Source organism: Erpetoichthys calabaricus, chromosome 6 (assembly GCF_900747795.2).
Source record: "Erpetoichthys calabaricus chromosome 6, fErpCal1.3, whole genome shotgun sequence".
Classification (NCBI taxonomy): Eukaryota; Metazoa; Chordata; class Cladistia; order Polypteriformes; family Polypteridae; genus Erpetoichthys; species Erpetoichthys calabaricus.
This window is the reverse complement of record NC_041399.2, coordinates 203578476-203592263: the sequence shown is the minus strand read 5'-3', so window position 1 is coordinate 203592263 and position 13788 is coordinate 203578476. Positions and strand designations below refer to the sequence as shown.

The 13788-nt window shown below is 38.4% G+C and overlaps 1 protein-coding gene across 3 annotated transcripts in view; it reads right to left on the bottom strand.

The window, feature by feature from the left end:
- mpp7a (MAGUK p55 scaffold protein 7a) overlaps positions 1 to 13788 on the bottom strand; it is a 346325-nt gene that overhangs the window by 63753 nt on the left and 268784 nt on the right. For 2 of the 3 annotated variants that reach the window (XM_051928990.1, XM_051928989.1), the window contains one exon: positions 8109 to 8147. The exons of the other annotated variant lie outside the window; for it this stretch is intronic. In XM_051928990.1, the coding sequence (XP_051784950.1) occupies positions 8109 to 8147 (39 nt within the window). The remainder of the gene's footprint in view (positions 1 to 8108; positions 8148 to 13788) is intronic. 3 annotated transcript variants of the gene reach the window in all.

Genomic DNA, 13788 nt, shown 5'->3' with positions numbered 1-13788 from the left:
CAGTAACACCTTAGGATGACCTAAATCAACTGTCTGGAAATAATTAAGAAGAAAGAAGGTGCTGGTGAACTCAGTAATTGCAAAGGGTCCGGTAGGCCAAGGAAGACCTCCACTGCTGATGACAGAAGGATCCTCATTATGGTAAAGAAAAAGTCCCCAATGCCTGTCTGACAGATCAGAAAGTCTTCAGGAGGCAGATGTGGACGTGTCGGAGATGATTATCTGCAGAAGACTTCATGAACAGAAATGCAGAGGCTACAATGCAAGATGCAAACCACTGATTAGCCACAAAAACAGGAAGGCCAGATTACGATTTGCCAAAAAGGACCTAAAAGAGTGAGCAGAATTCCTGGAAAATGGTCTTATGGACAAACAAAACAAAAATGAACCTACAGTATATCAGAGTGATTACAAGAACAAAGTGTGGAGACTAAAAAGTACTGCCCAAGATCCAAAGCAGACCACCTCATCTGTTAAACATGGTGCTGGGAGTGTATTGCTTGGGCATGTATGACTGCCAAAGATGGTGGCCCACTTCTCTTCATTGATGATGGAACTGCTGACGGCAGTGGACAATGAATTATGAGGTGTATAGAAACATCTGATCTGCTCAAGTTCCAGGAAATTCCTTCAAACTCTGTGGATGGCGCTTGATCCTACAACATTATAATGATCCCAGGCATATTGATGAGGAACCACAGGAGTTTTTCAAAGCTAAATAATGGAAGATTCTTGAATGGCCAAACCAGTAGCCCAATTTAAATCTAATTGAGCAGGCCATCCATATACTGAAGAGAAAACTTAAGGGGACAAGCCCAGGAAACAAGCAGGAGGTAAGATGGCTGCATCAGAGGCTTGGCTGAGCATCACCAGAGAAGACACCTCACCACCTGGCGATGTCTATGAATGGCAGACTTCAAGCAGTTGTCACAGTCAAGAGATGTGCAAAGTACTAAATATGAAGGCTTTAATGCTGCCTTGAAATGGGGGGACCATGTAGAAAAAGTGAGACTGAAATGTATACATATACCCTTAAATGAAAGCAATGTGCACTTTAATTACGTCTGAATTGTTTGATTTATAATTTTAAACTGTTTGGCAGAGGGGTAAATCAAGGAAAAATGTGTCTTTGTCCCAAACATTATGGAGGGCACTGTAATTCAAACCAGAGGTATTTTGTTTAATATAACTGATATGAATTTCATTACTAAAACATTGCCATAAATTTCACTTTACACTTAATACAATCACATTTGTTTTGTATTAGCTAACATGGATGAGGGCATATGAGACAATGAAGACCAGGAGAACAAGCAGAGGAGTCAATAGGCACAGATGACCAAAGCTAACCCAATGACAGAGGTTTGAAGTCAGCGCTTAGTATGAAAATGACTGCTTTCATGTATATTTACTTAATGCCAGGTGTTCAGCTCTCCTTCTGCTTATGATCAATTCATGCGCCATACTTTTCCAACGCCACAGCTAACTTGGCTCCATTTGGATAGATCAATATACATTTTAGGAAATGTGGGGTGGCACTTGTTAATGTGACAAATGGCAAAAAAATACAAGGGTGCAAGATTTCCTTCTGTGTTGTATGAGTCAGATTTAGATACTGCAATTCTGCCTGTAAAATTACCTATAAAAATAATACCATTTATTTTTAATTAATCCCTTGTGTCTCAATGGTTTATTTTTAAGGACATTTCAGAATGAAACCAATTACAAGTTGACAGGCAAACTATGTTAATTTCCATTACCCAGTCATAGTACCACTTCTGATCATAAATGAGCTTTTGCAGATGTCAACTAGTTGTCCAAAGGAATGAGGACACATTTGCTTTTGAATGTGTTAATAAATTGTTGTAAGAAAGTGTAATGGGCAAACAGTGAGAAGTTCTACACCATGAACCATGACAGGAGGCTGAGCAGTGAGAACTGCTACATCCACTGCAATGAAAATACCATTTACACATACTCCATTAGTGCTTGACAGATTTCGACAGTCAATGGAATGTATGCACCAGTTCATTAGTATCATCTGGAATGTGGAAAAACATTTGCCACGCTGACCTTTGTCTTCCAGTCTGGATATAATCCTTTAGGAAATATAATTATAATATAATTAAAAAATAGTAACTTAAAAACACAAAATAACATTCTTAAACCTGCCTAATCCAATTCAGTATACTAGGGGCCAGAGCCTAAACAGAAAAACTGGGTATAAGGCAGGAAAACAACTCCAGAGATGGTGCTAGGCTACCAAAGGGCTTACTCAAGTTCTTCTCAGGGAGCCAAATTAAAATTGTTAGTTAGCCACAGGCTAAAACCAGATTACTACATTTTAATATAAAAAAGTCAATTTTAAACTGAAAGGATCTCCATACAAACTAGCATTTTCACGTCATTTATCTTATACTAGGCGCAATGCACAATAACGTGCAGGTGAATCCACTTGACTTGATCATTCCTAGTTTTCATCCCCTTTCTCTGTACATTTAGCATTTATTTGCTCAGAGGTTGATGCGCTTGCTGCTTCCTCAGCAGCTCTTCTCTTCTCCACCCTAGCTGCCCGTTTCTTCTCTTTCTTTCGTCGGCATCTTTTTGCATTAAAACTGATTAAGTCAGAGTTTGCGTTGCAATTACTTAGTACGTTTTCTTTAATTTATCACTTAAGCTGGCACTTAAATCATTCATGAGGCAGATTGAAGACTTAAGATATGAAGAGGTAGAGGAAGTGAAGGCGAAGGTGGTAGGGATGAGAATGGCGCCCGTGCGCATGCGCCACCCTGCTGCGCGCTTCCGAAGAGTTGATTCTACAATAAAATAAAATAAAAATAAAAAGAGACCTTGGAGGTCAATCATCACCCCGAAAGCAGATAGTAGACGTCACGTAGTATATGTGTACCAAATAGCAGGTCAATAGTTTAAACTGTTTGCGAGCTACAGGTGATTTAAAATTCTGGACAGACAAATGAGATTTATTGCCAAAAGAGATCCTGTTCTGCTGGGCCCTTGAGTAAGACCCTTAACCTACAATTGCTCCAGGGGCGCTGTTCAATGGCTGACACTGCGCTCTGACCCCCAGGGGTATGCAAAAAACTAATAAATTCTTAAAACAAGAAACTGTATAAGGTGAAATGAGGAACAACAAAAAAAAAATCTGTTTTCACTTCAGCTACCGAAAACACATATGACGTAGATATCTGCTTACACTGTGCATCAGTGTAAAAATCCTTGGAGGAATGATAATGCTGATGGCCATGGGATTTAAACTTTTGCATCCAGTAGTTATTTGCTTTTTGTGCAGGCATGCAACATTTAAACTGTACAAAATTTAATTCAGATTCATATAGATAAGCAATACAACAAGTGCCAAGGAAAGCAGGGACTCTGTGTTTGTTACGTTGGAATATGGTTTTCGTCTGGCATGAGTGACCAATCACGGAACAAAATGTCATAATGAGCAGGGAAGGGCTGAATAACAAGTACAAACAAACATGAGGGCAATTAGAGTCTGCGTTTTCAAAACTGTATGTTTTGACCCATCCTCACTGCAACGGCAAGCCAACATTTTCAGAAGTATATGCCTCTGCAAAGCGCTTTCATAAATTTCCATCTTTGGGGGCTAAAAACACCAAGGTAGTGTAAACAAAACAATGAGTAAATAAAGTTTTTACTCAGTAACTACAAACCACAGTCCATGGTCTAATGTGGTGACTTTACTTACTACCTATAGTATAGCAGCCTGCAAAATCATTACATGCCGTCAAGAATGTCTCAACTTCAAGTCAATGCCACCGTCAGGACTCCAGCTGATGTAACTGTTGCCAGGTACATCACTGCAACAGTTGTGATGTCCATTTCTGCAGCAGTTTCCCCACTTGTACAGCGAGTGAATAAGTCATCCTACATCTTTCTATATATTTGTTTTATCCGAAAACCCAAATTACTTGTGTATATAACAAAAATGGCATTTTTTTCCATCAGTGTGTTAAAGCTTATGAAGGGCACTGTATGTCATTAATGTCAAACATATGTACCCGGGGATGTGGAAGCAGCACACAGCCTTTATGTTAGGGTTGCATTGTTTATTTGGTACTTACCTTACAATGTTGAGGTACCTTTGTCTACCAAATATGAGCAATTGTCTAAATATTGTTCCTGAACCTATGGCACAAGACATACCTCAGCCATTCCCTGCAACTCTGTGACTTAGCTGCTGGATAGTGATAAACGAATGAGGGACAGTACAATAGCATACCTATGGCGGAAGAGTACAAGTCTGATTTTCCTTAGGTTGAAATCAATATCACTCAATATCAGCTTTTTGAAGGCTCAGAAGGGAAAGCCACTGATCAACTCAACGTGCTCTTACCCAGTTTTTTAACCAGGTCTGGCTATCTCAGCTGATAAAGGACAAACACCAACTAAAATAGTGGCAGAAATGTATTAAAAGTAAAAAAAAAATAAAAAAAAAATACAACTTTATAAAAAATAATAACTCAAAGGTGAAGTAGAAGTGGCTAGCCAAAGAACAACAAAAGGAACAAAGCCAATTCTGCTCATTTAAACTTTACAGCATGTCTTTTTTTCTCTGTGTGCATTTGGTGAAGATTTCACAGGAAGGCCTATTGTGACATTCACATATCTCCACAATTCTTACATTTGATAAAATGCAGACAGTATGTCTTTTACGTTAGCTTTTTTTTTTTTTTTTTTAATGTGGTTCAGAAGATGCCACACAAGCAGAACGTGCGTGAGCCAGATGACTTTTTCCATGTGGCCCTCATTGGTTTTCATAAGCCATCAGCCAAAAGTGAGGGTGGTTAAGGCACTGCATTATTCAAGGCCCCTATCCTTAAACCCCCCCTCCTAAAAAACAGCCTGCCGGCAATATTTTTTAAAATGTGCAAATACTGAAAGTGGAAGAAAATCCAAGACGGGCATGTGTGTTCTTTTTTTCACGGGCGTATTATACTGGCTCAAATATAACACGGGGATTTTGAAGGTACAGAAATAAAAAAAAAAAAATCTACAGTATCCTTTCACTCATTTTAATGCTATTTCACAATTCAACTAAAGAATTTCTTACATGTGGAGTTTTAAAAAAATAATAAAAATGGACATGAACCACAACATGCTGTACCTCATGTGTAACGCTTTGTTTTTTTCTGTACGATGCAAAGTTAATCCCACAAAGAACAATGTCTTGCATTGAAGCATCATAAAAAAAATTGAAACTGAAGAAAGAGCATTCATTTTTAAAAAACAAGTACACATTTAATGTATAGAATGAAATAACATAATCAACAGTACAAAATCAACAACTGCATAAACGGTTAGGATGAAAAATGTAATACCAGGCACTGATGTCTAAAAAATCTAATGCACCGTTGCGTTGAAATGTTCTAACCTATTCGAACAGAAAAGAGGGGAGAAAAAGAAAAAAAAAACTTTATAAGTTACTCCTTCCAAATATTTCAAGTTCATTTTGCATCCTGTTTAGAGTAAGCACAATAAAGCCTGGAAACCAGTCAATACATTTGTAATAGCCCTGTTACTGACATAAACCTTACATTAGTGTCAGTAACTGGGCCAGCTGAAGAGTGCTGATCTGAGGACGAGAGAGGCAAAAAGCTACATCTGCCACACTCACTTTATTATTAGGGAAATCAGCAATCACCCACTTTCCATTCTACTGCTACTGCCATAGAAAACAGCCATTTTTCTTTGTTGTTTTGTTTGGTATACTCTGTGCTTCTTTACAGATCAAAAAGTCATGACGCAGATCTACAACATGTTTTTCAGGACACGATTCAGATTGAATCATTACACTGTTTTTTAAAAAGAAACATGTCTGGCAGAAAGGCTGCAGCAGGGTTTTCTTTCTGACGTGGTACTTCACTTGATTAGCCTGCCACAAAAGTTACTCCTGCCATCTTCTGAGATAAAGCATGCAGTGGTGCCAAATATACGCAATGATGACAAAAAGCAGGAACTACTGGATCGTCACTACTTGCACGGATAAAACATTTTATTAGAATTGAAGGGAATACTACCGATAGGCTATAACATAAATAAATGTATAAAATTTACCTATATTTATGAATAAAGTAATACTACAGTATAAATATTCAGCTAATGAGGACACAATAACAGGTACAAAAGGATGAAAATATGACTTATCATTTAGAAATTGTGTCACTAGAATATAACAAAGAAAGAAAAAGGACAATTTGAACAATACACAGATATATGTGGTGTAGTCAAAAATAAACTAAACTTTGTATACTATGTGGCAAAGTCAGCACCTGTGGCAACATGAATGGTCATTGGATAGTGGTACATATGTCTATAACCGTTTTAACAGATGGTATCAGTTGCAAATAGATAGACAGAATACCGCCAGTACAACTGAGTCTGTTCATGGTAAGTACATTAATTTTTATGTAAAATCATTGTGTGTATTTTTAAATTTACGTCAAAAAGTGAAAACATTAAAATTTTTCACAGGCATACATAAATGTACTAAAGACATTATATTCTCAAACCCACTAAATCCAACCTAGGGTGGCTGTTTGCCACCCTGTCTTAAGGCAAGAACCTGCCACATTATGTGACTTTTCCAGTGATTTTCAGTTGTAGCCGTCACTAACGTAACAGTCCGCGGTGCACTCCTGTAAAACTAGTAGTATAATGTCACATGCCCAGGGGCTTACGCCAAGCAGTTTCTGACTCGCTCCAACAAAATCAATCAGATGAGTTGGAGGCACTTGGTGGTGCACCCCCATAAATCCAGTAGTGTAATGTGACATGCCCAGCGACTCACACCAACTAGTGGTTTGAGTTTGTCTTTAGTTGTAGGGTGGGCTCTGTGTGCATGAGACCTAACAACCAATGAAGGCTCATCCAGAAGTACGATGCATATAATGCAGTGTTGAGGTGTAAGGAACACAGGTGTTTTGGACCTCACAAACAGAAGAGAAGATCATCTATCTGAAGTCTCATATTTTACGTATCATGACAGAACTGAAAAAAGAGTAGAGATTGTGGCTCAACTTGTCTTAGCTGTTAACCCTGCATACTGTGTAGGATCCATCAAGTAGCACATTATTGCTTGTCACAGAAAAGAGGGAGATGGTGCTACAAGGTCAACACAGTTAGTAAATTAGACATGCCCAGCAATTTCAGTTGTTTGAATCGCTATGGGTCAGCAAACACATCAGCAACTGCAATCAGCAGCTCTGACATGTGCTATGACTAAAAGTCACATAATGTGACATCGGCTTTGCACAGGGCCTACTTAACGCACACATCCACACTTAGATTTGCCAATTAAACTCACTTTAATGAATTTGGGGCTACATTTGGAAAATATCCGTACCCACAGAAAAGCTCCAACTGCACAGGAAAAAAAAAAATTAAAGCAGGACTTTATTTTATTTTTCCTGGTATCATCCTGTTCATTAAAGTTGACAACACATACCACAAGTGATTGGGTCTATTAAAAAGGCAAAGTCAAATAAATGCCGTCATTTTCTTTAAAGTGCTTGTGCCATACTGACACCTTTGCCTGCAAAATTCTTTTGAAGCACTTTAAAAGTGTTTCCTTTTTTATTGAATTTCATTATATTTAATGTTCATCCACTGGCAATGTTAATGATCTTCACTACCAATGACAGTGCTCAGGATGTAATGTAATCACCTGAGTGCCAGTCACCTTTCAATTCTAAATGTGTTCTTGTGTGAATGATATATTAAATTGCGGGCTGTTAAAGAATTCAAGATACAAGTGCCAAAAACCCACAATTGCTTGCACCGTCACAATATGCAAAGTTTGATTTATTTATTTATAATTTTTTTTTTAACTATGCCACATATACACCAATTCTGGGGTAGTAGAAATCTGACTGTAAACTTTTCAAATGACTATCAGGATAAAGAAATGGAGGAAAAAAAACCAATAATGAAACGACACAAAGCAAAATGAATAACACATCAGCAGAAACACCACAACAGAGCAGCACAAGACACAGACAATTAATGCGCACAAGAAAAGCATACTGGTTTCTGACAATTATTTGCAGAGTAAAGCAAATGCTCACCTATGTAGACTCCACTTATGCTGGTACCATATTCAGCATCTTCTGGTTGAAGATTTAAAAGGACAGAAAGAACAAATGCCAGAAAAGGAAGCAAAAGAGTTAGAAGGCCAGACACAAAGGCAGAGACACAGGAGAGCACCCAAAACATTTCATTAAAACTGCTCTCTTGTAATTTGACGCTGACATCCCTCTCTTCACCAAACACATGGATTTTTGAAAAAAAAAAAAACATTTCTAATTAATTAATTCTGATTTTTGATTAAGTATTTTTTTTAGAAAACACAATTTAGGCAGATCAATAAATATTCTTAAAAATAAAGTGTCCCCTGTAAAAAAAAAAATTAATAAAAAATAAATCATTATGCGTGATGCTCCAGCATTTTCCAAATTGTCTATTATTACCCACAGTCAAGCCACTGTACAGAAATCTTTGTGACATTCTCTTAACAAGACCTATACATTACTCTGCTTATAAATAATAGAGATGAAACGAATAAGGACGAAAATATAATGAATGATGACAAAGCATTTGACTCAGCCAGTGAACAGCAAACTAAACTAGCATGTACAAGCACATACACACACGCACACACACAAACACTGCAGAACACGTTCTACTAAACACCACTAGTAAGGGAGGGTTAAACTGACCCTAAAACAAATGACTGGCCACTACATATATAGATAGTGCGTAGGAAACTCTACGTTGGTAGTACAAATTGTACCTGCAATATCTTCTGTGAGGCATATGGAAAAATAAGTGCATTAAAAATTAGAAAATACATTTAAAAAAATGAGAATGAAAGTTATGAACAACTTAAAGAAATTACACCTACCACTGTCAACTGTTCCCTCATCTTAGAAAAGCAAGAGAAGAAAACAATTTTTTTGTGTTAAAAGTTATTGCACACAAGCATATCCACACACACACACACACAACCACCCAACACACACACACACACACACCCATATAATATTAAAGCAGCAAAACAAATCAGCAATGAATTAGACAAAAAAGACAAAAAGCACTATCTAATGATATTGAGATGATTTGGATAAATAGCAGCTGACTTAAGAGAACATGGAAAAAATGAACCAACTAATACCGGCTAATTACTTGCAATTTTGTTTACTGGTATTCTAAAATGGGTAAGCTCTTAAACAGAAAAAGAATGTAGCTAAGCAAGACGGACAACATGTAAGAAAAGCTGGGCTACGGCTGCTATCCATTACTACTCAACTTTTGGCCCTGTTAAAATTGGTACCATGCACAAAACATTCCTCCTTTTGTCTCCATTTAAGTACAATTTAAGCTGAATGTGGCATGCCAGCTGCAAGATGCTACTCACTGAACAAACTGGCTTTACATCTTGTTTGAATGAATAACATTTGGCTGCAGTTAAAAACTTCCTTTCATTCATGTGGTCCCAATTGCACAAAACAAGGCTAGAACAAAATATTTTTAAAACTTATCTCAAAGTTTACCCTATGTGTACTTTAACCCAGCACCAGAGAAAAAATAGACACATTACGCATCAATAATGCTGTAACAAGACAAAATTAAACAGACAGGAAATAAAAAAAAAAAAAAAAAAGTTGTTTAGCAATTTGTGGTAATTCAGGTGAAGGAAGACTCGGACAATACAATGAATAAGGATTATAAAAATAGTTGAATATTAACATTGTTGATAAAGTTTGGCAACAAAAGATAGATTAACTCTAAATGCATACAGTTGCAGTTGAGGCCAGCACACCTGTGCCAGAGTCGGAGGTTCCAAATGCTACCCATATCAAATACCTTCAACTACAGAAAGACTGACACTTCCATATTACAAAATTGAACTCAAATGAAGAAGCAAGGTTAAAAGAAAGAAATGTTTAAACATCAAAGTTCTACTTTACTTGCCTTAACCAACCTATGATGAACAGTCCTGGATGAGGATAATAATGGGCCACAGCCCTGCCCTTTAGCATCGAAGATTCAAATTTCAGTCTGGCTTGTATCACTGCTGGTATGCAATCAGAGAGCTCAATTATAATTTTTGCAGTACCGCAAAGCCACAGATTAGCACAACTGCAAGTAGTCATTGAGGATAAAGCCACAACATAAAGGTAGTGCGCCTGGCTTAGTGTCGGTGAAACATATTGTCACTACGGTTTGAGCGGCCAAGGCCACCTGGGACACAGTCACCATGGCAGAGCTGGACTGTACGTGATCAGCCAAAAACTTCATTCCTTTCTTGGATTAACAAAGGAAGGAAATTTAAAGGAGAAAAAAGGAGCTCTGTGGACAGAGCCATATTCCACCTGATCCAGACTTAAAAAGAATGATTACTTTGAAAGTCCCCAGGCAGTATTTTATTTCGTTCCAGACAGAGGCTGAAGTACAGCCAGGGGAATTTAGGAGAAAATGTCATCATACAGATCAGAGATTAACCTACTGTAGCACTGTGCTTACATTAGTAAATCTAATAACTGGACAGCTTGGGTAATAAACAGCTGGTACCATGCTATGAAAGTCTGATCTTTATCAATTCCTGTGTGCTGATCACAATGCTGGATCTACCATAGTGTCCTACATCTGGCGACACAGTAGCTATAAGATGTTGTGTGCCTGTTGGGTATGTGCATCTCTTTACCACTGTATGGAGAAATTAAGTTTCATGGTGTATATCTTTCTTTTACAAATTGGTGTACCCTTTGTCCAAAATGTGATGGACACCAATGAACACAAATATTGATCTCAGTGCTCTCAAGTGCCTGAGCATTAATAGAAGTTAAAAACATATTGCTAAAATTAAAATCTATAATAATTGTATGCTCTTGTATGATATCAGGATGAGGAGTGGTACCAAGACTGCCATTTAATAAGGATCGAAATATACTTACTATATCTTATCTAAGTCATACTTGGCAGTTGATACTCACAAAAGGGCTAAACATGTACACCAAACTATTTATAAAATAAACTTCTTAAATGAATGCAATTTGGATAAAATATATTCTAGAAGTTTATCTTCTTAAAAGGTATCGCTGCTTTAGAGTAACATAAGTCTAATCATGTCGGGGTCCGTCAAAGCGGTGTCAAAGTGGTTTTCATGGACAGGATATCAAGACACAGTCAAAGACGGGAGGCTGCTATCTATTTAAGGAGGCTAGGGGTTGCATCATTGGTTTATGCTGAAGATGTTGTCCTCTTTTGCCTCATGCAATTTTGACCTTTGGCATGCATTTGAGCGATTCACTGCCAAGTGTGAAGCAGCTGAGATGAGGTTTAGCACCTCCAAGTCTGAAATCATGGTTCACTCTCAGAAATGAACAAATTGCTCTCCTCAGGTGAGGTGACAACAACTGCCCTTAACAGAGGAGTTCAAGTAGCTCAGGATGTTCAGGGGAACATGAGATTGATAAGTGGATTGCAGTGGAGGCAGCTGTTCTATGAGCGCTGTACCGGTTTGTGTTGGTGAAGCGGAAGCGAGTCAAAAGATAAAACTCTCTGCTTAACAGTTGATCTATATCCTTGTCCTCAACTATGGTCATGAGTTGTAGGTAATGACTGAAAGACTGAGATTGCGTGGATAAGTGGCGGAAATGAAGTTTATTCGCAGTGTAGCTGGGCTGACACTCCATAATAAGGTGAGAAGCTGAGAGATTTAGGGTAGTCTCAGAGTACAGTCGCTGCTCCTTTGGATTTAGATAAGCCAGTTGAGGTGGTTTGGGTATATTTTAAAGATGCCCCCACCCCTGCATAGAGCTGCACCACGCACATCTAACTGGGCGAAGACTTGCTGGAGGGATTATAAATCTGTTTGCTTTGGAATGCCCGGAAAGTCCCCAGGATAAGATGGAATTTGTAGTTGGATACAAAGCAAGTCTGGGCTGACCTGACTGCTAGCTGCCACCTCGACCCTCACCAAGAGAAGACGTTTCAGAAACTGAGATGAGATGAACAATGCCCAACAAATTGTGAGATGAAGCCAGTTTTTTTTTTATAAATGTGTTGTCTTTTACACGTGAATAATTGGGACTATCAAGGATCAGGGTCTGAAAATTCACTAGTACACATAAAACAAAACCAGTAAGTAGCAAGCACACAGCTCAGACCTACCAAACGAAAAATAACTAAAGGGCATCAACTATGACTAGACACCTATAGATTACTGGTATCTATAAAGATGAGGCCGTTACCAGAACAAAATGTTTTCTCCCTCTAATAGTATGGAATCACATAAATGTGTTCTAATCAAATTTAGTGCAACATCATCACAAGGTTTTATGTCAGTAATACATGTGCATAATGCCTACTAGTGGCCTTAACTGTGCATCAAGTAGGCTCCTTATTAAAAAATATATACTCTTATTAAATAATCCCTACAGATGTTATGGACTGATAAATATATAAATAAATTTTTTGATCATATCTTTAAATCTATATCTCTCTCTCTATATATATTTATTATGTATCTATATCTCTATATATCTATATCTATATATAAAATCTAATGTCTGTCTGCTTTTCACAAGAGAACTATATGTCTATATCTATATTATGTATCTACAGTGATCCCCTGCCTATCACGGAAGTTACGTTCTAGACCCATCAGCGATAGGTGAAAATCCGCGATATCAAAAGACCAAATAAATAAACATTTTTTTTATAGTTAAGCCTTAAAATACCCCTCCCACATGCTTGAAACACATGTAAACTTATTATGATTGACGCGCAGAGTGAGGAGCAGAACAGGCATCTAGGCAGAAGCAGCACAACGCCAGTAGCTGATCCATCCGCTTCTCCTTAGTGTGTGTTCAGCTCCCCCCTTTCACAACGCGAGCGGGAGAGACGCGAAGTAGCAGGAACGTAGCGCGCCTCTGGAGGGGTTGAGCAAAGCCATCGAGATCAGATCATCTCGGAGAGACACTTTGACGACACACGAGACTAGACATTCCAACCTTAGAAAGCAAAACCTGTGAGACGGTGACTTTTGCACATCATGCCCTACTTACAAACAATTTAAAACAAGTTCACGGACATCTAACCTAGCAGTTGTTGGAATGCTTTTGGCAATCACACTTCAGGTGCTCCCAGCTCTTAAAACAATGACAAGCAGAACATGCAGCTTGCCAGCAGCAGCTGCAGCAAGCCAGCAGATGATCCGAGCACATGCGTTTATCCCTCAACCCCCCCCCCCCCCCCCACCCAGAATGCTAGCGGCAGAGACACGAAGTGGCAAAAGGACAGCTGCTGTACAGGATTTTAAATGATTGACACAAAGTACGACAAGCAGAACACACAGCTGGACAGCAGGAACAGCAAGACAGCAGCTGAACCGATCGCATCTCTTTAGCATGTGTTCAGACCCCCCTTCACAACATGAGCAGCGTTATAAGTCCTGCAAGAAAGAAATTTAACCACGCCTGGTGCAGGAAATAAAGGACAAATATTGTTTCTATAAAAGTTTTAAAGTAAAAATGAAAATAATGCATATGTAACAATTCCCATGAAAATAACAATCTCTTTAAATTGTTTATCCGGTAAACCAAACCTGGGGGTGGGCGAGCGAAGCGAGCAAGGGGCAGAGCCCCTTAGTAATAATAATAATAAATCCGCGATGTACCGGGGGCGCGATAGCTGAACCGCGATATAGCGGGGGATCACTGTATATCTATATATACCTATATC